Source organism: Manduca sexta, chromosome 20, assembly GCF_014839805.1.
Source record: "Manduca sexta isolate Smith_Timp_Sample1 chromosome 20, JHU_Msex_v1.0, whole genome shotgun sequence".
Taxonomy (NCBI): domain Eukaryota; kingdom Metazoa; phylum Arthropoda; class Insecta; order Lepidoptera; family Sphingidae; genus Manduca; species Manduca sexta.
Genome location: NC_051134.1, coordinates 12,902,080 through 12,927,993, shown reverse-complemented (window position 1 = coordinate 12,927,993; position 25,914 = coordinate 12,902,080). Strand labels below are relative to the sequence as shown.

General features: G+C 33.5%; 1 protein-coding gene and 1 non-coding gene across 2 annotated transcripts; both read right to left on the bottom strand.

Annotated features, from left to right (window-relative positions):
- Positions 1-16,358: 16,358 nt before the first annotated feature.
- Positions 16,359-16,431, bottom strand: Trnam-cau. Its single transcript has one exon. It is a non-coding gene; the product is annotated as a tRNA-Met (tRNA).
- A 1,850-nt stretch (positions 16,432-18,281) lies between these two features.
- On the bottom strand, positions 18,282-20,744 carry LOC115456396 (cytochrome b5-related protein-like). The gene is made up of 4 exons (XM_037440794.1): positions 20,730-20,744; positions 19,383-19,786; positions 18,821-19,009; positions 18,282-18,468 (listed from the first exon to the last, which is right to left on the bottom strand). Exons 1-4 carry the CDS (start codon positions 20,742-20,744, stop codon positions 18,405-18,407), a joined length of 672 nt encoding a protein of 223 aa, XP_037296691.1. The 3' UTR covers positions 18,282-18,404.
- Positions 20,745-25,914: the final 5,170 nt, after the last annotated feature.

The following is a 25,914-nucleotide window of genomic DNA, read 5'->3' as shown; positions in this document are numbered from 1 at the left end:
TCAGAGACAGAATAAATCTCCTCCTGGCGATATAAATTAACGAATTAACTGGTTTCGTCGAACGTATTTAGTACACTTAGTGTAGCGAGGCAGTTGCAATAACAAATTTTCATCACATTCGAACATAAACATAAAATTTGAATACGTTTGCTACAACAAAAGCAAATAGGTTTTTATCATAGCATTTGTTCGAAACATATGAATAATTACCAGGGAGTCTATTTCCAATCGAATTAGTTTTATAAATACACTTTGACGAAGCTAATAACATTTTTGCTGGCAGCGAACTTTAAAACATTGTTCAGAATTAACCGCCAAATTGTGTAAAAGGGCGTCCAAATTTATGTACAGCGGTTGTACAGTTGGTCAAATTTTCACTGTCATTGGCCAAACTAGTGGACTTTGAGTTAACTGGATTATCCGGCGGACGTTGACGAACGGTTCGTGTCCAGTTGTATCTTCCGTGAATTATTGTCGGGTTGGCGTTCCTTACGGATAGGATTGCATTGAATTTGTAATGAGTTTCAAATAAACATGTTCTTTGAAATTTTACTTTGTTGTAAAATGATTACCTGTAAGGTATTCAAACATTGATCAAAGATTTTTTTACTGTTCTGGTGTATGTTGCCCTGTATAAAGGTAATTTTGACGTTTACTAAGCATGCGGTTTATTCTTCTTTTAATAGTAAAGTAAAATTAAGACTAACGGCTGTTTTTAAAGGACGATCTCTATTTTTATTTTCGTTCGGATTCCGAGAATAAGCCAATAAAAATAACTCGTAATCATGTCAAAAAAATCCTCATTCTGATTGATCCATTTTCAAGATTGTCAATAAAAAATTGCGATCGTTTATTGTAATCGACGGCTAGTCAGCAGTAAAATCTATACTCAATAGATTTTACTTATACTATGTCACCTAGATGTTAGCACAACTTGAATCGGGGAATATCGTGTAGATCGGCACTTTAAGCCGCTTACACGAGTAGCTTTCCGTAACATATCACGGAAAATGTATGATTTTAATATTTATTCATCAATTCGAAAATAAGAAATTGTCATTTATATATTTCTTGTTTAGTTTCCTGTAATTATTCATCATGTATGCACATTTATGTCGAAAGGTAAACACAATAAAAATGATTTGCATACTAGTGTTATGAAATAGGGGATACAAGCAGGGAAATGCATTTTGGATAGCGCGAAAACAAATGTATTAACCTTTTTAAATATTATACTAGGTGGTTCGGTTCGGCAGACATTGTCTTTCTACGTAGACCGCCTTTTTTGTGGACAGCGTTGAATGTCAAAAGTGTTATCTATCGGGATCAAAACTAACCTATCTTTGAAGCTCGAACCAAACATTCCCAAAATTTCATTGAATCGATTACAAAGTTTTTTTTTATTATTGCAACTAAAGGAAAAATAATGAAGTCCAGATAGTGTCGACTATCATGATACTGAAGTCCTTCCACCTTCTCGCAAGTGTATGCAACACTTCACAAAATTTTATCCCAGTTGGTAAAATATGGGGCCGTTGGGGTCGAAAGGTTTTAGAGTGGAGGCCACGTACAGGCAAGCGAAATGTCGGACGCCCGCATACAAGGTGGACGGACGATCTAGCTAAGGTCGCAGGAAGTCGCTGGATGCAGGCCGCTTCCAACAGGTCGACGTGAAGATCCTTGGGGGAGGCCTATGTTTAGCAGTGGACTTCCTGTGGCTGAGATGATGATGGTAAAATATATTAGCGCATAAAGTACGACCAACCGGTGAGACCTTTCGCCATACCGAGCACTGATTGCAGACTCCATGCTGATACTGAGAAGAAAAACACAGTACTAATCTGCCGAAACCGGGCTTGGAACCCGATGCCTCAGGAGTGTATCGCATTCGGACAGCAGCAGTCAGACATAAAAGAATTATGAATATAGAATTATTAATGTATTGGTAAAATACGGTAAAGGAGGATAAAGAATAGAACAAAATGTTAAAGCCTTAACCAACTAAATTAAATAAATATTCGATTAAGTTACATGAATGCAAGTCGAATCTCGGGAAATAAGAAGATTGATGAGTGCACGAGATTGTTTGGGCAGATAACACATAGAGTATGGCTTTTGTATGTCTACTAATTAACGTGGTTTAGTCACATAGTTATAAAGTACGTAGTAGTAGTTGCTCCTCGGTGTAAGCCTCCGCCATCGACTTCCACAGCTTCTTATCTCTTGCTTTCATCATCAGTTTGGTCGAGCTAACTTCATGAAAGTATCTTCCCATTCATTGGTTGACCCTTACTCTGGTAGTATTTCGTAGAATCCATTCAGTCATCATTTTAGCCCACCTATTATTTGCCATATAAGTGTGTCCTGCTTATTTGCTTTCTTAAAATAAATCTGATTCTCTATCTTTGGAAAAGCCGTGAAGGAATATGTGTCTTTCGCCTTTTAATAATACCGTCAATCCCGAGGGAAGGCGGGGCGGTTGTCTGTCAATCCGTCACGGGTAATCTCTGGATTTACTCACTCTATTTTGATGTAGGGTGCGTTTTTGTTTATTTGGCGGTGGCTTCATGGCTTTGCTTGCGTTAGCTCATTCTGCAAAGATTGGACCGTCAACAGCTAAAAAAAATGTATGGTTGTAAAATGTAGCAAGACATCTATATCATATTATACTTAGTCTGGCCATAAATACTGTTACACTTAATTATAAAAAAATATTACATTTGAATTTCGAATCTGTCATTTTTATACGATTGTTCATTGTGTTTTCTCATTTTGGCGCCAATACATTGTAAAATATTTTGCGATATTAAAATGGTGTGGGGTGATAAAGAGAACCGAATCGCTGTGATAGCATTACACAAAGTAGGTATGGAGCCAAATGCAATTTTTAAAACTCTCCATACACTTGGTATTAGTAAAATGTTTGTGTACCGGGCTATTAATAGGTACAATGAGACCTCCTCTGTTTGTGACAGAAAAAGATCTGGCCGTCCACGTAGTGTTCGTACGAAAAAGGTGGTCAAAGCAGTAAGGGAAAGAATTCGAAGAAATCCTGTCCGAAAGCAAAAGATTTTATCTCGGGAAATGAAGATAGCACCTAGAACCATGTCGCGTATTTTAAAAGATGACTTAGGACTTGCAGCCTATAAGAGACGCACTGGCCATTTCTTAACTGATAATTTAAAGAAGAATAGGGTGGTAAAATCGAAACAACTACTGAAGCGGTACGCAAAGGGAGGTCACAGAAAAATTTTGTTTACGGATGAGAAAATTTTTACAATTGAGCAACATTTTAACAAACAAAATGACCGTATTTATGCTCAAAGCTCTAAGGAAGCTTCCCAATTAGTCGACAGAGTGCAACGTGGACATTATCCGACTTCAGTGATGGTTTGGTGGGGTGTTAGCTATGAAGGAGTGACTGAGCCATATTTTTGTGAAAAGGTATCAAAACATCGGCACAAGTGTATCAAGATACCATTCTTGAGAAGGTAGTTAAGCCCCTTAACATCACCATGTTCAATAACCAAGTATGGTCCTTCCAGCAAGACTCGGCGCCGGGTCATAAAGCTCGGTCCACGCAGTCTTGGTTGGAATCGAACGTTTCGGACTTCATCAGAGCTGAAGACTGGCCGTCGTCTAGTCCCGATCTTAATCCGCTGGATTATGATTTGTGGTCAGTTTTAGAGAGTACAGCTTGCTCTAAACGCCATGATAATTTGGAGTCCCTAAAACAATCTATACGATTGGCAGTGAAGAATTTTCCCATGGAAAGAGTGCGTGCTTCTATTGATAACTGGCCTCATCGTTTAAAGGACTGTATTGCAGCCAATGGAGACCACTTCGAATAAGCTTTTATATTTTTAATTGTTTTATATTTATGTATTAAACTGACACACTGTAAAAGTAATAAATGTTATTTGCAGTTAACAATTTTCTTTTTTCTTTATTACAATATTTATGGCAAGACTAGGTATATATACACCAACACCCGAGTCTCCCCAAGACCATGACAACAGCTAATATCCTAAAAATAGTTGTATTTGAATGTCTACCATTCGATTAAACATAAAAAACATTAATCACGAGATTGTTATAGTCCTTTTATTGTAATTAAATTAGTTTATTGGTTTATATTACATTCAATTGTGGTAAAACATTCTCATCCCTACTTACTGTCAGCATGAATTTTTCGGAAAACTACTACCATATCAATATACCAAGGAGAGTTCGAATAAACTAATAAAATAAAGCGAAAAAATAACGAGCCAATGACGTGTCAAAGTCAGCTGTGACGGTCACCAACTTTGAGCCAGACTAATACAATTATGTAAATTGGAAACCTATGGCTCAGCTTGGGTAAATCGAAATATTTTAACTTTATGGCTAAATTTTGCTGAAATTTGTGCATATGTTTGAAATTTAAGCTCAATTGGGCAACGTTTGTATGGGATTAAATGCTGTAGCGTATATTTTATCTGTATTAATAACAATAAGTAATGGAGACTATTCATTTAACACAAGTTTTTTTAATCTATGAGTCACCTACGAATAAAATGTTTATTTAAAATTAGAATATCACGTTACAACTGCTGTCCGTTGGAAAATATTTGTCTGTGAAATAGACGTGTGTTTTCAGATCTGAACGATTGCAAAACTTCGTGTAGATATTGAAGATGCTACTAACAACAAAAGGAAAGGAACTTTATGTGTATTGAAAATACACTGCAATTTTTGTCACTCGTTTTGGAATCGTTTTATTACACGAAGAAGTTGTATGTTATTGAATGTTTTTTAAAGACATCTTTGTTGCTATAGTACGGGTAAGACTGACATGCGGATTTTATTTATATTATATTAGTAATTTTGGTTTTTAATGCTGAGTATTAGCCCGTAGTTTGAAATTGTACTCAATATAAACCGACGGTCTCGCCTCCTATTACTTGAAAACTTATGTATACGTGACAAGGTCATTTTGGTATACCTAGCATACTATGTTTACTCTTGAAAAGAGCTAAGCTTGATGTTTTTATGTTTAATCGGGTCCTACACAGCATTCGTAATTTCTTTTTTAAATTTTTGCGATTATAGAAATACATTCTAAAAGTACAGTTTTTATAAAAATTAACACAAATTGTTTATGGACCTAATTGCTGTCATGTGGAGGGTGAATAGGAATGCCTTCTATTTAATTTTGTATGCGTAAAAGCCGGCTTTGATCGCGGTAACAAGCTTAGGTCTTGTTAAGTGCTCTTTCTATTGTTTTATGGGGACGTAAGCCTTGGAAATGGGGTTACCTTCTTTATTTTATTATAAGATTATCTTGTGTAGCAAAAAGTAACATTTTAACTAAATATGAAGTGGATAAGAAAAACTAGTAAAGAAGATTCATTATATATTAAAATACACTGCTTTGAAATTTAATTACCTATATTTGCTTGCTTGCAGCTTTGCTCGCAGAAAAGACCTTACTTGATAATAAAATACTATTTTTATCCAGTTATTTATAACTGCGTCCAACTTGCTAATAATTTCCAATACTATCGAAAACTGAGACACAAGTAACTATAAATATTAAATTGAACGATGTTATTTGTTTTCTTGGATTGGCTTTTATTGAATTAGCATTTATATATATATACGATCTTGAGATAAATACTAAATATATATGTAAATCAGGGGGTGATGGTCATAGTTTTTTTGGATGGTAATGAGATCAAAATTATAATGAATCATTTACAAAAACAAACAAAACAAACAAACAAACTTAAAAAATTAGGACAGAATACCTAATAAAAGTCGTGAAACGTCGCTGGATGTGAACAATTTCAATAAGTCGGTCTGGAAATCTTCAGTGGTGGCCCATGTTGAGCAGTGGACATCCTGTGGCTGATGATGATGGCGATCAAACTCTCAGAAGATAATACTGTTAGAACCATGGGTGCCATAGATGCACCTCTCTCCTTGCGGGGATAAAGTTCTTACTTGTTTGTATTGTTATCTAATTGGTCTTCCATCTATCTCATCTCATTTCAATATGGGGTCGACACAACACAATTTTTTAAGTAAGTATATTCTTTTATTACTGGTATTTAAGTTATTAATATCACACAAATATTTTTGCGCCATTTTAACTTGCCTCCCCAGTAATATTATTTGCAGTACATTTACAGAATGTTTATAACACAAGGTGTTTGAAACGTGACTAAAGCATCGTGTAGGGAATCGGAAAGCTTACGTCTAAACACCAACTTGTACGAACTGGCTTTAGATTTTATTGTTTAGTTTTAGGGTTTTGAGTAGAATTTAAATTACAATATAAATAAAAACAAATACACGATGTAAGATAAAGGCTTTTGTGCAACCATGAGTTATTTATAATGTACTAGGTATTGGTCGCGAATTTGCCTGTGTGAAAAGCCTTTCTCGCTACAAAGTCCCTAAAAGACTGTAGCGATTTAAAGTGCTACTAGTAAGATGCCAACGCCATCTATTTAAGAATAGATATAAATAAAATCCAGATAAAAAAATCTCTGTATACCATGGGACCGAATTACGCAGTTAAGTTTTTTTTTATTGCTTTAAATGACGAGACGAGTTTGCCGTTCGCCTGACGGTAAGCGACACATAATATGCTCACATATGAGAGAACTAGCACCTGTAAGTAGCTTATATATTAATCCAGGACGTGGTTTATCCCTGTGTCAAATTTCATCGAAATTCATTTAGCTGTTTCTGCGTTTACTTCTAACGAACATCCAAACATCCAAATGACCAAGTTTAAACATTTATTACAAACTCGCATTTATAATATTAGTTAGAAGTAAAATAAACTATTGTATTAAATTATCTAGTATATAATATTAATGGCTCCTTTGAGTGATAACAGTGTCAGAAATTAAAGTAAAGGTCAATTTGTTCCTTTTTGAACATATATCTTCACTGCTCAAGTAATGTGAAATGTAAACATAAACTTAATGTCGCTTGATAGTTGCTAGAATTAAGTCTGCTAGCTTTAGTGGTCGGTAAGTCCTAGCTATTACTGAACAAAATTTGATCCCAAGTATAGACGATAATGTCCAATTAATCGGATTGAACCCTAGGTATTTAAGCAGCTCGTGGCACGATAAATAACACCCCGAAGAATCAAATGATAGTAATAATTTGAAAATTGCGAGAACCCAACGAAGTGCGATGCGCACAATCGTAACTCCGTATCAGAGAGGTTATCTGGCAATTAGACCTCGAGGTCAATAAATAACCAACCCACGTCTGTTTATTGTCATTGCTATATTTTAGTGCTTTTATTTTCCATTTATTTGCCAGTTTTCTTGCTTGTGCCATTATGTAGAGGTGTGCGTACAAGGCCTTTCATGACATATCTATCAATTTTCGAAACATTTATTTTTCTTGCAACAGAGCGAAACGATTATAATTCATTTATATCATTTTAAATTGATATTAACATATGGTTTGTGAATATTATTTTTAAGCACTTTTTATAAACATTAACACTGGGGTTATAAAAATAATATACTGAATATTATCAGTATATAACAGACGTTCAAAAAAATAGTTTATTCTTGTATGTTGTTGTTATTGCACATAATATATTATATTATGAAGATGAAGAATTCGATTAAGAATCCTAAACAAACACAAGTAAAAAAGTCAAAGAATAGGTAGGTTGACTTTCGTATAAAAGTGACCCCACTACACTTGAGTAAGTGGGGTGTAGTCCAATAAAATATCGAATGACGAGAGCTGATTATCCCTCAGCAGTCGATACAATTATGCCGGCCTGTTGGAACCAGATATACACGTGCGGAGCTCGGAACGCGACACACTTACGTAGGCCACTATGGCAGGTGTTGACACCTTGTGTATCATGGTTGCTATCCGGACGGATAAATAATATATCCTACCACCAGCAAAACTTATTAGTAACTGTGATATACAAATCTTATCTATGTCGTGATGGAAGAACTTATGAATACGGTAAAACAATTCCTAAATAATATTTGGGGATTATTTTGTATAAAGAATATATCTTCCAAGGATTATATCTTTATTGAAGCATACATATAAAATTATATTTATATTATTCCTACTTACCTATATTATAAAGCTGAAGAGTAACTGAAGAGTTTGTTTGTTTGTTTGATTAAGTTGAACCATTGTTAATTAATTTGCAATTGTGAATTGTGCGGTTTGAATGTGCAAGTTCTTGACTGGCAGGTAGTGTTCAAAATAATTGCACAATCAGTGTGAAATATTTAAGTACTATGTTAATACACTATACAGTACGTAAAATTATATTTTAAAAGTTCAAAATTTGCAAAAAAATCAATTTTATTGAGTAAATATAACAGCTGTTTTTAAAAATACGTCTACACGTTTTTTTTACACCTACCGCCGAAAAAAAAACTGTTTGTTTAAATGCGCTAAGACTAGGAACTACTAAACCGATTTCGAAAAAAACATTAATACGAAGCTATATTACTCCTGAGTGCTGTAGGTTACTTTTTATTCCGTGAAAATATTTATACCGGAAAAAATATTCACACGGGCAGAGCCGCAGGCAAAAGTTAGTCGTATAATAAAATTCAATGTTTAATTTTAAAAATCTTTTCATCAAATAATAACAATTGAACATAATTGAATCGGAGAAAGTAATCAAAAGTGTTTCTAAAAATCAGTCTCAAAACAGGGCATATTTTTTTATATTACTTGTGAAATAAACTTTTCTTTGTTTCTTAATAAAACAATTTAGTTTGAATATGATTATGGACGTATATTTGATTATGCAAATTGCTTTGTGTTGAGTGCCTCCTTAAAACGGTTATGTCCAACATAAAAATAAGTTTTGAAAAAAGAAAATTAGCAGACGCTATATTGTTGTATTAAATATTCTTGTTATGACCTTAACCTCAACGTAAAGAAAAAATCATATATTTCGTGTTTGTCTCGAAATAATTTTATCTATAAATAGTTCATGCGTACACAGAGTGGTATTTACTTGTATTGAAAACAAACTAGATCGTGTAACTTAATATTAACAGAGTTTCTAGCGTCTGCGTTTTCTATTATTGGAAATTGTGAGCAAGCACCGAATGTAGTTATAAAGTAATCATAAAAATACCTTTGTGTTATCGAGAAAGGTCTTCTACTCGAACGGAACTGCGAGCAACATCTACTAATTTGTTAAATCATGAGAAATGACTCGCGATTTCGCGTGAATAGCCTTCTCCACTATAAAAGTCGCTAAAACACTACGACGCTAACGCCATTTAGAAGATTCCTTGAAACGAACGATTTCTAGGATAAGGTTTTGTTAAGTACCTTATCCTAGAAATGGTTCGGTTCAAGGTATCTTTCGTACCGTCAAAGAAATTTTATTTTTAACCTTATATTGTTTGTTTAATTTGTGTTAAAAAAAATCATAATCGTCTGTAGAGGCATAACATTTTTTTAGTTATTATATATTTAAATCAAATTACTTATTTGTAATTTTCATATGTTGGTGCGATTAGTAATAGAATATACTAAGCTAATGAAATAGTACATTTACTTAAATAAAATAATCGTCCTCATGTGATCTTATGATAGCAATACGAAAGAAAATGATTACTTATTACGCGAAGTCGGTCCCTGGCAACAGCCCAGACTAGGTAAAAAATTGTATTTTGTAACTTGATTTTACTCTGTGGCAACGTTTCTCCTTAATGTTTTTGTTAAGCGAGCAACAACGAATCATTTACCGCGATGTTACCACCAACATGGGTGTTTAAAAACTGAACAGACAGCTTCAAACCTTTTGAAATTTTTACATCGTACCCGGTTATCCGTTAACCGGATAAACATGGTCTAACAAATACGATTACAGACCTCCATCTCTCATTACTGTACGTTGTACATTAAAAATTAATTTAAATTACTACAGGTCTCCTTTTTCCGCAGACAATTCCAGCGCTGTCCATTTGATATTCAAAACTCGCTAAAAGTTGTACCGAAAAATTTAATATTTAGCTGTGTGTACCGCACAATAAGATCTCACTTTATGAGCAAGGGCAGAAAGTGACACGTTCATTGAATAAACTTTTTCAATGCTTGCTTTCGTTAAGGTAATAAAGGGTCTGTTATTTATTCAGAAAATATTAAGCAGGACATTTACGGGTGAAGTTTGTGCTTTAAATAGGATTTTTTACATGTAAAAACATTGCATTGGTAACACATAATATTGTTTAGAATAATATCAGCTTGATATTTAACCGTTCGGAAACGTCAGAATTGTTTTACTACATATCGATGTACATTTGAATAACATTGTTCTATATAATGATGTTAGTCGTTTTTAAATTACTGATTTCATGTTTATATCAGTGTATGTGAATAAAAATGACAATAGTTTACTGCTATTATAAGGTCAATATACTAAAAGGGTAAGTTGATCCAGAAACGAACTTATGGTTAAAGTCTTCGCTTTATGTCCTAACTTTTGTTGGCATGTTGTCACGCTAGACTGCTCTTTAACCATTTTTCTATTAGGCCATAAATATATGACAAAACAAACTAGATCTTAATCTTAGATGCACGTAAGGATACGAAGTCTAGTGTACTACGCAGTTATTAATAGTGTCCATCATAAACCTAGCAGGTACAATGTAACCCTAAGTGTTAAGTTAACTTATTGTTTTTGACATCATTATGTTCACATTCTATCTTTCGGGTAATTTGATTTAATATGGTTGACGCTTTTATAAATCAATAGTAAAAAACGTTTTGCTTCATTAAACCATGCATTGTAACTTAAAGTAAACGTGTATGCTATATTTTTGTATATTGGTTGAGGATAACTTTAAAATTCAGTTGCAAGATTCGACATAAACATACGTATGTACTCCATGCATACAAACATTGCAAGTTAAATAAAAGCTTGTAAAAACACATGTTATTGGTTTATATGAAGATAATATTGATACCGGCGTTATTTTTAAATGGATTCTGTGATATCTAACTATATTGTGAATTTAAGTTTGTTATTATTAGACCTAGTTCTAATGTAACAACTACTGGATATGATTATAACAAATAAATATCTCGGACATGCCTATGTATTGCCTTCACAATGTGAAAAATGGTTATGATTTTGCAACAACCGTGGCTATCTCGAGTGGGATTTGTCATCATGTTAAACACCCAAAGGAAACTATCTAGGATAGTAATATGGTTGCCTTTTCAATGAATGCGGTATATAACGATGTACAAAGAGCATTCATGTATCGAGTTGCAACCTGCGTCCGGTGTGGTATTTGGTTTTAATAGGTTTCAATTCGGAATGTGTTTGTTAAATAATATAACATGATTGGACCGACAATGGAGTAATATTGTATTGTGAAATGCACATTGTAATTAAATGTAACAATCATATGTTGGAAATACATGGACTGGAGTAATGAAACTCGCTCTCTCATATTGTTTCGGACAAGTAGAAGGGTAATAATAATAATAAGTCTGTATTTATATACTATCCCACTGTTGGGCACGGGCCTCCTCTACTACTGAGAGGGATTAGGTCTTAGTCCACCACGCTGGCCTAGTGCGGAATGGTAGACTTCACACACGTTCAAAATACCTATAGAGAATTTCTTATCTATGCAGGTTTCCTCACGAAGTTTTCCTTTACTGTTAAAGCATTAACATAATATAAACACAAAAAATGACAAAACACTACGTGACATAGCACTCTGGTTGTGACCCTGAGATATAAAACTCAACCTTTGACAACTAATAGTATCATTGAAAACTTCATGAAACTACATCTCTGTTCGAAGTAGTGCCCATAAAATCCTTTGATCTTCACCATCGCAGAGTGCTCAATAACATCCATTAGTAGGGGAAAGGTGCCTGATAGGACCCTCTAAAGAAAAATGTAAATTGGCGAAAGTATAGTAATCATTTAGTTAAATTTGGATAATTTAATTAAGTGCTGTAAAACTGTGTTGATTCTTTTTTATACAAATATATATTTTTTTTTGGAATTCTTAGACATTTCTCGGAAGTTTCCTACAGGATAATTTTAAACACATAGGTGTTTAATATTATCCCGAGATTTTATACTTCCGGTTAGTGTTAAGGATAAGTTAATCCCATATGTAATATTTAAATATATCGTTCAAACATAACCTTAAACTCACCATGCGTCCAAGAATATGTTCAATATTCCATTAAATGAAAATTTAAACCGTCATTATACTCTACTGTTTAGAGAAAATACAGGAAAATAAACCTCAAATTGATTTATTTTAGTTTAAAACCACATTGATTGTAATAAATGGCATTAATAGTTCACTGAGACTAGCAGGGAATGATTTTACGTTCACGTATCATTTAGTCCACCTTTCCCCTAATACTCCATGGACATAACCTCATATTGAATTTGCTTCGTACTGCTACGGTGTAACTTTATTATCCTTTTATTGAGACTGAGCAGTAGAGTTGGAATCAAAAATCTGCGATCAATTGATTATTTTCTTTATTTAATGTCGCCTAATAATTTCTCCATTGGTAATTATTCCAAGTATCTGAGGAGTGGTAAGTGATCAAGTCTAATTGGTTTTCGTGTGCTTGTGCTCACCTAAATTAATCCATAACAGATAATGTGACTTATCTTTATGATGGCTTATATTTGATGAATAGGTGTTGTTCAAGGCTTCACCCGCATGAATAATCTACCGTTACAACTCTGCCTAAATTATTGTACTGGTACTGTAGTATTTTACAATCGATATAGCGCCATCAGTACGACGTCAGCGCCATCTATTTAAAAATCAGTCAAAAAGATTTTTTTTTCCTACTGGAGCAAGTAACCAGGATAAAACAAAACTTATGGGTTAATCCAGAACATAGTCTATGTGTTTACTAAATTTCACCCAAATCCATTTAGCTGTTTTAGAGTTTACTTCTAACAAACATCGATACATTTTCAGAAATTTTTGCATAATAACTTTAAATATAAGATTCACCGTAAACATAAAGGCTTAAGCTCTCAATTATTTTCTCGATGCTTATGAGAAACATAGTATATTTCAGGATTAAATTTTAATGACCTGCTTGTGTATTGTAGGTAAAGCCAGAGTAATTAATATAAATAGCCCTATAGGACGGGTCCGCTAACTTGACTGCTCTGTTTGATAGGTTTTCATTAACTGAAGTGGCATCAACGTCCTTGCTTGTTTCATGTACACAAAGTATATTATTATGAGACTAATCAGCGAAAACATGAGTGATAATGAACTGTAATTTTTTGGAGAGATGTCACATAATCTATTTAGAATAATGTCGTGTTCAATTAAATGCCTAACATGTATCAATGATCTGGCAAAGTATAGGAAAGTGTAAAAAATCATGGAAATTGAGAACTTTCATTGGAATTTACATAAAAAAGCTGCACCATAACCGTGTTGGTAAAAATTGGCCGTGGAACAATTCTTACTTAATACATATGAAACATAGATACATTTTAGGTGGAAATTTTATTAATTAGGATAGGTTACGGTTATTGCCTAACCATCTCTTTTATTCTTCTCCAAAATCACGTCACATCAGCTATAAATTCTAGGATTCTTTCTCATCTGGGTTGAAACTAATATGCGACCAGGACCTTGCATTCGCCTTCGAAAAACAATCACCCGAAGAAATCGCCCAGCTAGTTGAATACCATGGCGGGATGCCAACAATTCGAAGCATTCCATGTCGCTCATATATTTCATTATCTTTACGTTTTTATTCTGTTTCTACTAATTACATTACACAATAATTACTCACGCAGTAATTAATTTATGTGTGTCTTAATGTTTTAAAAGAAATGGCATTTATAAGTAACTTGGTGTTTTGGTTTTCAGTTCGGAATATACTGACATAAAACCTTTAAAATTAGATCAATATAATTTTATAGGATTAAAGAGTTACAATGTTAGTTAATAGTTTGAAAAATAAACAAAATGCAGGTAAAACTGCGAGTAGGGGTTAGTTATCAAATAAATAAAAAAAGAATGTTGGTTGTATAATTCGGGAATTTTATACCTAGTACAATATTATACCGGAACGCACTTAGTGAAAAGTGGGTGTCCTGGTTGCACCACTACCCACTAATTCGGGGATAAAAGCGTGATGAGTGTTTGTTTTGTTTTAATACCTGATTTTATATTTGTAACTTTGATTAATGCTCATATTTCATTTTTTATTCAGAAAGTTGTGGCTAGTTACGCAACGAGTTGCTGTAAAACAAGTTGAAATTGCGTTTAATTAATAGTACATTTTGTACAAACGGTAATCAAAACGTTTTAATGGATTAAAATAGATTAGGTACTTTATGCATCTAGCATAAATAAAGTTTTTTATTTATTAACTTCTGAAAAATCTTTTTATTACTCGAGCGAGCAAATTAGTTATGTGACATTAAATATTTAATTACTAACATTTGTAAATATTCCATTATGTTGAAATAATACATTCTTAAAGAAAGAAAGTTTGTTCTTTATTTATTACTTACGAACAATCGCTTACCACTTCGTCCTCGTGAAAGTCCTTCCTGCCACAAAAATCCTTAAAGTAAATAAATATATTTAGATGTATTTAAACATTTTTTTTATTGATGAAACATGCACATTGATTTTTGATGATTGTAAAAATATTTTCTCTATGTTATTAAATACGAACAAAAGAACAATAATATTGCCAATGTACTGCGGTCGAAGTCCGATATGAGCTTTGGAACTTGGCACGTAATTGTTCAATACAGCTGGTTGAACCTTATTTCGCCAGTTTAATTAAGTGTGAGGTCAGGCTTTACTGAGTTTGATGGCTTTTTGTTTTCGACTGAACTACCTGGTTAACGCGAATCATCTTATGGAGAAATACGATGTGGTGAATTTTAAAACTGTAAAAATTACCATGACGATGTTATTTTAGTGGTCATTTGTGTTAAATATTGGGACTGATACATATTTTGATTTTTTTTCATTAATATAAAACAAAACTACTCCTGGATGTTTCGTATTTTTAGTTTTTGAAACAGATTTTATACTGGAGTAGTAATGATCACAGTTTTATTATCAACATGTCGATATTATGGAGAAAAAAATACAAAATGTTTTCCTTTGACACAACATCTTGAAACTTTCAAACCAGTTAAACCATGTGTGTAAGCGAAAAACTCCGACGTCTTGTGGCCAGCATATTAAACTAGCCAGCGGCGTCTCAACTGAAAACTTAAACCCAATACCGAGTTTATTTAATGAGACTGCATCAAACTCGGTTTAACAAGACTTGCGTAAAGCCGTAATTACTCGAAGCAGTGTCCAATATTGTTGTTTTATTTGTAGAATGGGTAAAATAAACAAGCGCAGTTGGCAGTGCAAGTGAAGTCCCGTTTGAAAGGAACAAAGGGCAGACGGCGGCACAGGAATGTTCTTTATTGTGCCGTTCACAATATAAAAACCCGCCTTTCACGTCAAACAGGAAAAAAACAAACCAAGCGCGAATCCTGTGCTAAAAACGAACAGTTCTTATATTATAATCGGCTTTTCGAATATTGCTTCCCACATATAAATAAATTTGGATATTAAGATATCTTGAATACTGAGAATAGTATTGCTCGACGTGGCAATTAACTGCAAAAGTATTTATCTGTCTAGATAAATTCGGTTTGTTTTATAAATATTTTTCTCCCAACACACACCCTCACGACTTTCATTCCGAAGGAGTAGACAGAGCGGCAACTATCGCACTCACTTTTCGCACTACACGTCATGCAACGGAATACCGTTCTATGATGTGATAGAGAAGCGAGCATCCGAGAACACATAGGACACGAATTTTCGACTCTAGGTTGATACCAAGCAAAAATCCCTTTATTCTACCCGGGGATTAAGCCTGGGACCTCGGCACTGCAGTCAAGTATTACAACTAATCCGTTATGGCAGTCCTTCCAGAATTGTATATACGTTTTGAAAATTAATTCACGAGATGAATTACTATGTTATGAAATCATTAATAAACCAAACTATGTCTTGAAAGGGTCGAGATTTTATTTTTTGAGCTGAGGGTCACATATTCAGTCCTACTTAAAAAAAATCACAAAGCTATGCTTGGTTAAAACATAGATTTATTTGTTCAGCTGTAAGTCAAAACCCGCCATTTTGCCTCTTAATAAGGTTTAAACTGGGAACCGGTGATGTTTTTGACAGCTATTTAAGTAATTCTTAACCGCCTCTTAATGCTAAAACAGGTTCATAAGTAAGACTGATTATATTCAGCGAAGGGAATGATTAAGCCGACAAAGTGACAAAATATTATGCCCCGGGTGAGGATCGAACTCACGACCTTAAGATTATGAGACTTACGCGCTGCCTACTGCGCCACCGAGGCGGTTACCAGTACGACGAAATTAGTTGTTAGATTTAACATAACTCACAAGCATAAAAAAGAAGTAGACCTTGTAGTCTTTCCTTCCGATTTAAAATCTCAAATTTTTATTGTAATAATTTGAGTAAATATTTTTCTTAAAAACTGATTCTAAGGAAAGAAAGACCAAAAATCTGTTGATGATGTACTACCTATAACAAAATATGGTGATGGTGCATAAACAAAGTTCTCTTCATAATTCACTCAATACATAATAAATCAATGAGGTTGGCTTCCTTACTTCGCATGCAGTTTATTTTTAAAGTCGCCCTATAATTTATAGACTTTGCATACGCAGCCGGTATCGACAGGCTGTTCTTGGATAAAGGATATGTCTTTGATGCGATAAACCTGGAGAAATCCATTTACCATAATTAGATTAATAAGGTTTTACTCCTTGCAGAGAGTAATGAGCTAGATTTTTAATAATTCATATTCGTAGGTGCGTATTAATATCTAAAAGATTTTCCTTAAATTAGATTTCATCATAAAGTCAACATAAACTCGTATTGTAATATAAGCTTTAAAGTTAATAATCTGTTTTAACATATCATTTCATCTCTTCATTGGTATTTTTGACATCCTGACAATAAATGAACTGTAAGATCAAAAAAATTACTTAATAATGTTTTATTAAAATGAAATCTATTTCAAATTCAATAGTTAAAACTAAAAGAATATTTCCCAATATTTACAAGTATATCATATTGTATTTAGAGTAGCAGAATATACTTAATATTTATTTTATTATAATCTCTTCGGAAAACGACAGCAGAGATGAGTTTGATTCGATTCCGCCTCCGCATATTATGTAATAGAATAAGATTATAATAATATTTGAGCGAGATAGGGAATTGGGGAAACTTTAAATAGCACACGTTCTAAGAAAAGCAAATATTAGGTAATGTGTACAATAAATTTCTATCCATAGTATTAACGACATTTTTATTCGTTCTATTTGTTATATAAATAAATCACTAGTGGGACATTTAATTGTGAAATAACCTAAAAGTTAAAATTCTACGCATAACATTAAAAACTTGAAAAATATCTTGAGAAAAAACATGAATTAAATTAGAAAAGCAAACATTCCCAAACGCTATTCTCTCATCTAAATGTAACATCGCGTACAAACGTTTTGATAAGGTCGTTGTACAGCTCATTATTTTTTTAAGTACAATCGCGTTGAATTAACACTGGTGTTTATTTTACTTGGTTTTGAATTCGTCGCGCATTGTTTCCTTTACTTGTCCGAGGACCATTTTGAATTGAGTTGACACTTTGTAATTAGCTTGGAATTTCTGGCAAAGTTTGATGAATACGGTATGAAGATATTTGAGATGCGTGTGATGGATGGTTGGGAACATGTGGTGCAGGGCGTGGTCACCGAACATGGTCATCACTGCGAACACATTGCTGTTTATATCTTTTCAGTCTAACAGGGCTTCGACTTGATGCTCACCCCAGTCTGGTCTGGTGCTTCTGGAGAAGTAATTATTTCAAAATACTTTTTAATATTTGGTGTTAACTGATTGTTTTATTAGTTATTCAGAATTTATTTTATTTGTATTGAGATTAATGATCTAAATTATTTCTTTCACAGGTTAAAGATCACAGTGATATTTAATGGAGTCTTGTTCTATTACGAGCAATTTAATTAAAATAAACATAGGCGTGGTTCGAAAATCCGTTCTCCCACTTTTGCGTCTACTACTAACAAACTAAATATCTATACAATCTGTCACATTTCTAATATCAGTAAAATACTCAGTTAGGCTCATCTCCATCTTTAATCGCATGTGGATGATGGTGGGCGGCATTGACACCAATACAAATGAATAGTAGACTTCCGGTGCAATTGATCCAGAGCCACGTGTAAATCACATGAAGGAAGGAACTTCCACTACTAATGTAAATCCAAATAGGAAAGAGCAATCCTATGGCATCGTGCCAGCGATAATGTTGTTTGGAAAGCCCTCGACGAAGAGCACGCGACAGAATCTGTAATCACCATACAACATTATTTTTCATCTGTAGGCCATTTGATGGTCTGTTAAATCTTCTTTGATATTGTTATTGTCGTGGGAGATATTTGTATTACTATAATTTATGTATGCCATAGTCATCATATTGTACAGACTACAAACTAAATTATTCATGAGGTCTTCGACATAGTTTGGTAATTCTAGAAATAAAATTTGTTTTGCTTTTGTAAGTAATTATCTTAATAAAAGTAAGTTACTATTACGTCTGTAAATACAGACGTTTTAATTCTGTAAGCTAATGAACAAAATCATATCTGTGATCACAATACTAATAAGAATGTATATTGTAGAAATCTAAATAATATTACCTCTTTATGAATAGCGATATAAAACCCAGTGGAAAAAAGATGAACTCGGTGATAAATCCCAATCTGGCATGCAGTGGCTTATCTCGTCTCGGCAAGTAAAATAAAACCGGTTCAAGGGAACTGATTTCTAAATCCATGAGAGTGTTCGTGTAAAGATGGTGCGATATTACGTGGGACACGCGAAAATCCCTAAAATCAATTTTAAATTAACTTTTGTGATTTTATTATTGAAAGTTATTGGGTTTAGATAATATAAAGATTGTTAGGAAAGGTTTTATTTATTATTAGTTCATGATTCTCTAAAATGAGTAGTCAAGTGGTGATAGATACAATCATATTTTTACTCGGTATATTTTAGGTGTTAACGGACATAATTGAAACAGTATGGATTGAAAAAAATCTTGATTTGTAAATATTACAGATTTATAATAAAACACACATTGATTTAATAGTGTGTCATCCTGCAGTCGCGATAAATAATACCATAGTAGAAGTATAGAAGTATAGAAATACTTCTGAGCTGTTTTGATTTGAGATATCTCGAAATATATCAGAAACTCACCTGTACGACCACATGCTCATATTGAATATATACATTCTCCAATTCGTCTTCCTATGTATATAGTTATGACACGCTGACGTTAGCAGAGCGAAAGTGACGGAAGCCACAACATACCACAACATTGAAAACCAATAGTTTCGAGACGAGTTTGCTAACGTAGAACTAGCAAGTAACGTGACGAATAAAGCATCAATAATTCTATCTGCGGTTTTTGACACATCCTTTGGGATTTTTTTCATTTCTTCAAATACAGCTCTTTTTAGTGTCCTATAAAATCCGTCGTCGTTAAATGTGAATGGTGAATTTCTTGGTGTGTTTGCATCTTTAATGAAATATTTTGGTAGGAGCTTCTCTACTGATGGATTTATGTGATGTGATTCGAATGCTTCGGTTATATCTGTTCCCTAAAATATTAACGTAGCCTTTAAAATGGTTATTTATCCATTAACGATATGGTTTAGTTATTTAAAATTACATTATTTTGTAAATTGGATTTAAAAAAAATTGTAAATATCTAACCTATACCTATATATAATCTAACCTAACCTAACCTAACTATAAAATGGTATATAAGCCAAGTCAACCAAAACTACAGTAGGTTTGTAATAATAAGTATAATGTATTTATGGATAATATCTGAACCACTACAAAAGTCTGTCCAGCACACTTTGGTGTAGTGTACTATAATAATAATTTTTAGACCTAATACTGAATGTAAAATGTAATTCTGATAATACAAAATATTTTCTTCTTTCCAAATAATGAAGTTGAAAACATGCCTTCGTAAGATCCAGCCACTCTTCGCCCCCGGGGTGTTGTTTCTTGAAATTCTCGAAATCGTATTATTTATCATGTATCCGCCACAACCCTTCTGCACCATCGTCCATCGCTTTTCCCGCGAGCCACTGTATGGGGTCTCTTAGACCTTTATCTCTAAGAGAAGGGTATTTTAATTGTGGAAAGCTGACGTGAACTTTTTTTTCAACGGCACGTTTGTGTGCCATTTCAACCCATTTGGATTCCTTTGGTGCCATTTGAATCTTATTATTTTTGTTTTCACAATTAATGTAATGGGTAAGTAAACGTCGATTTAATACTAATCTGACGCCTAAAGCGATGTGAGATATTACTTGTTTATTGAAGGAATAGGGAAAATCATCTTTAGAATATTAAGGTCTTAATACATGTGTATGTTATGAGTAATAACGTAAATTAGACGTAATATATTTTCTATTTTGGGACTAAGTAGATAAATATGGGTATGCAGATATATTGTCTATTTGTTCCCAATAATATGATTATTTTATTTAATAAATTCAGTACTTTAATCATTAAACTGTTTCCAACCTTGTTTCTGGACATGGTTAATATTTATATTATAAACACTGTACTTGATGTAAGTGTAGTCGAAGAAAATTGACGACGCAGTTGCCGTAATTATGATGGCCTGTCAAATTGGTTCCACATTCCGCTTAAAGGACCCAATATTGATAGGAAGGCGTTATATATCTCAGCATCCTGTTCAAGATTCCGATCTTGCGTGATGTGATAAAATGATGAGAATATCTATATTATACCCTCAAATAAGTGATACCTTTGATTTAGTTTAATGTAAATATCAGTGGCGAAAGGCGAATCTTTCCGAACGGAAACTCGACACAACATTTAGGTACTTATATGCATAAATGCGGCCTGCAAATCGTTATGATGATAATTAGATACTACAGTGATTCTACATAAAGAGAAGCTGGTAGGAGGCGGATTACATGGACCCTTCGCCACTAGTATATTATATGTACATATTCATATGTACTGTTGAGAAAATCCGCGTTCAGAAAGACAGACTTTAAAAATTGACCCCCTTATTCATAGGCGTGAGTTATCTAAGAACGGAGCATTACTGTGATAACACGCTGTTTCTTAGTGCTGACGGCATGACAGCCTTCACAGTGCGTAGACATAGGGCCGTTGTGATTCGCTAATATTGAGATACAACTTGAATCTAGTTGGCTGTCTGATAAACAAAGCTGAACAAACAACAAGCTGTCAGATAAACAAAGCTGAGAAACAGACTTGTTATTACAGCAATGCTTCGTCCTTAAATAAATAATGTCTATGAATAAGGGGGTAAGTGAATATAGTTGCCGTGATACGAATGATTTCTATAATCGCTCTTAAAAATAATTTGTTACCAAAGCCAAGAATCAACTAATCAAAATAAGTTACCATGTCAATAAACTGCTTTCCTATAGGTCAATTTTAACTATCAATCAGATGGCAGAGCTTGATACTGTTTCTTAAAACTGGCTGATTATGACTAATTCTAAAAGTTATATAGGTATTTACTGGTGGTAGATCTCTCATATGTGAGAGTCCGCCTGGGTAGGTACCACCGCAATGTCTATTTCTGCCGCCAAGCTGCTGCTTGTTTGCTACACACTGCTATGTGTAGTCATTGTTGTGTTCTGGTTTGAAGGACATTGTAGCCAGTGTAACTACTGGACATAATAAGACTTAACACCTCATGTCTCAGGATAGCGAGCGCAGTGGAATACCAAACATTACGTTGTAATTCAATGTATTGGATGATGGTGTTTCTACTGTTTATGGGAGGCCGTATCGCTTACAATCAGGCGAACGGCAAGCTCGTCTCGTCATTCAAAGCAATGAAAAAAAGAATAAATTTAGTAAATCTTAAACATTAATTTGTATACGGCTTTTAACATTCAACCCACGTGCAGTACGTATGCATAGATGTGATAACCATTATTCGTGATAACGTTTTTTTTTAACAAAGTTATAAAGTGACATCTTTTTAGTTTATGCTTGGGATGGGTTCGAAGATTAAGATTGAGATCGTTTATTTTAATTTTTAAACAGGCGCTAAACATTAATATTTGTAATAATAAGCAGCATTCTATATCAGCAAAAAGGGAGAAGAGAGTCATCGAGAGAGATGACAAGTATCAACTGGCTAAACGCTAACTCCACGCGGGTATTATTTTATAATTCTACTAGTTAATTTTAACATTGATAATAATATATAAAAACAAAACAGATAAGAGATTCCAAATGTTGTAAACAATTTATCTATTAAATGTGAACCGGACATCTGACTTACGCATATTCAATATACTAAGTTTTCAAAAATAATCACCCTTGATGACATTTATATGTAAATACTCGTATATATAAAATTAAGTTGCGCATTGACGTCTATGCTATGTAGCACTAAAATATTCTATATTATATAAGAAATAATTGCTGTTCGTTAGTCGCGCTAATACTTAAAAACGGTTTGAATAAATTTAATTGCTTTTATTTTGTTTCCATGATATATTTATATATGAGTCTCATGATAACTTTTATTTCCACGCGATTGTATAAAATTGATTACTTGTCAAATATTTTTTGTTGTATCGTAAAAAAGGTTAGGATTTTAGAAAAAGATTTAAAAGATTGATTAAGTGAATTTTGGTACGTACACTGATTAAATTCAAGTATTGTTGCCTTTGTTTAGATATAACCAGAAATATTAGTGTAACTTGAAAAATTTTAGATTTAGTAACCTCACGTGCATACCGCACTGATGACCAGCGAAAGACAATTACTAATAACAGTAAAGCAAAAAAAAATAGAATATTTGTAATAAGTAGATAAGTAAGACAATAAAAACAGATAAAAAAATTGTCTCAACAGCTCTATCTAAGAGTATGCTGGCAATAATAGTCGTATTGGTAGTCGTAGTTCAATAAACGTATCGGTAAGACCGTATCGCGTTCGTAAGCGACTGAAAAGTGGATAGCTTTAGAATTCGCCGCGTTCATGCACATCAAACACAACATCGAACGCGAACAACGAACATGAGCGATTGCCTCCAAACAGTGCTTCTGTGAACCTAGAACGAGCGACTTTCCATTACGATCCCGATATCGATCATAATGTGAATAGATCAGTAACAATAGACAAATATCAATCTTTTGTCCTTATTCACTGATCAAAAGCTATTATCAAATATATTGTAAGTGATACGAAGATCACCGAGGCATCTAGTATTATACGAAAGTATAAAGCTGAGAATTTCGTGGATGCTGAGCTATCTTGAAATCAGTCTTAAGTACGTTTACGGTTTACTCGACCGAGATTCTGCGGTTATAAATGTCCGGCAGCGTATCCATGACTTATAGAATTGTAGGTGTTTATGGGCGGTAGAATCACTGAATATTTGGTTATAACTTGCCCTTTCATGGCATTAAACTATTGTTTTATTGTTTATGTGTTATATAATGTTCTATAATTGTAATTCAGTTTATTTTATCACATAAAATTCATATACACATCATTTACTATGTGTTGTTACTTACTTCCATTCGCTTAATTCAATGCACGTCCGAATTGGAATACGGACGGTAGACGAATGGTTTGTACTTTAGACTAATGATCAGTCTGGTGTTAGGTGTTTAAAGTTCAAATGCTCTGTTTAATTCTCGCTGTTATTTACTTGGTGCTATGGTTGTAGCAACTGTTGCCTTTGAAACCGATGAGGTTTCGATTCTCAGGTCGGGAAATATTTTTTTGAGTTCTTCCATGAAAATAGTACTTATGTTAATTGAATTTTTAATACTGACTAGATTTTGCTCACCGCTTCGCCCGCGTGAAAGAGATTTCCGGAATGAAAGTCCTGCTATATATTTTCCCGGGATAGAAAGTAGTCTTACTTTCGCAGGGTCTCAAACTATTTCCATACGAAATACCATCGAAATCAATTGGGAAGTTTTTGGGTTTACTGCGTTGACACAGGCAAAGAGGTCCGGCGGAGGAGTTTTTTTTATAACAATATATTTTTCAGAACTTTTATAGAGGGACAATTTCATCATACATGATTGTAGTGCAATTTTAACTGTTTATGCAGTGCACGGAACGGAATCTCTCAAAAGGAATAATTTTTCCCCGTTTTTGCAACATTTTTCATTTATGCTCCACTCTTATTGGTCATAGCGTGATGCCTATAGCCTTTCTCAATAAATGGGATATCTAACACTAACAGATTTTATCAATTTAAGTAGTTCCCGAAAGTAACGCGTTCAAATAAACAAACACTGCAGCTTTATATAATAGTATAGAGTATAGAAATGCGGTCGACACAGCGACTATTCTGCGCATTTTGCGTAAACGATTTAGCTCACATTCAATCCGCCGCCTCGATGAAGGTAACATCCACAAAAGGCTAATTATCTAATCATTAAGTAATTATAACTATAGCTATTCAATACAGAATTTAACTGTTGAATGCTACTGGAGCTGAAAACCATCAAGTGCATCAAATTATCCGCCTAACGAACTTGCAAGAACTTAGACTACGTACATTACATACATTAATTCAAGCTGTTGTTATATCATGATGCGAATGGAAATTAATCATGCGCTAACTATACAATGAACGCCCCCGATCGCGTGATGTTCCTTTAATTAATTAAGCTTATATGTAACACCTACCTATATGATTATTAAATTAGCTCTGTGTTTAATTAAAATTCTTAACACGTTAACATTAGAGTGTATGTTCCTATGTGCTGTTTGACACCAGCTTTGATACAAATAATCCCTTATGCGGGTTAATAAGCATAAAAATACTAAGATAAAGTCATGATTCCTCGAAGACATGATAAAGTGAGACTATAATATTACGACATATATCCAAAGTTACACTAGCTCTTGTTCATGTCTCCGCCTGCGTTAATGTCTATTCCCGGATATAAATGTAAATTAATTTTCATTTCAATGATTGAATGTTAGAGAGTGGCCGCATTGCAACGCAACCTAGCGATTTGTGGTAAAACGGATAGCATAAAAATCCATCCAATGAAAAAATACAAAAATTTCTAATTTTCACATATTTTATACTAACATTAATTTAAGTGTATATAGATTATTCATCGTCACAGACGAAATACTGTGGATAACACAATTTTTAAAAGAGATCATATCTAATAATACTAAAAAAAATTATAGACAATATTGCACACTAGGAGGTGCTCGCGGCTTCGTCTGCGTAAAAAAATCTTTCCCGCTATAAAAGTTCATAAAACAATGTACGACGCCAGCGCCATCTATTTAAAAATTCTATTTTCCCCATGTCCCAGAGCAAATTATCGGGATAAAAATATTGACCTGCGTAATAATCCAGCACACAGGTTTGCTCGTATGCCAAATTTCATCCAAATCTGTTCAGTTGTTTCTGCGTTTACGTCTAACAAACATACAAATATTTTCACAAACTTTCGCATTTGTAATATTATTATGCAAGCCGCTGCGTCAGAAATTGTTCGGCAATAATAAAGAAGATAAGATAAAAACAATTATAATGCATACACACTATATGCAAGGCCAGAGGAAAAATATTAAATAATAACTTTATTAATTGTTTTATCAAAAAATATAAACAACAGATTTGGCGAACGAAGTAACAGTTCTGATACTTAGTACAAGAGAGTATTATTTTGTGTTTACATAACATTAAAATAATCAGTAT

What these genes read in the sequence shown, in the direction of transcription:
- LOC115456396 (XM_037440794.1), bottom strand. An exon ending in ATGAGCATGTGGTCGTACAG is followed by an intron (nt 19,010 to 19,382) that starts GTGAGTTTCTGA and finishes AATTGATTTTAG; the next exon opens with GGATTTTCGCGTGTCCCACG. An exon ending in ATATCGCTATTCATAAAGAG is followed by an intron (nt 18,469 to 18,820) that starts GTAATATTATTT and finishes TGGTGATTACAG; the next exon opens with ATTCTGTCGCGTGCTCTTCG.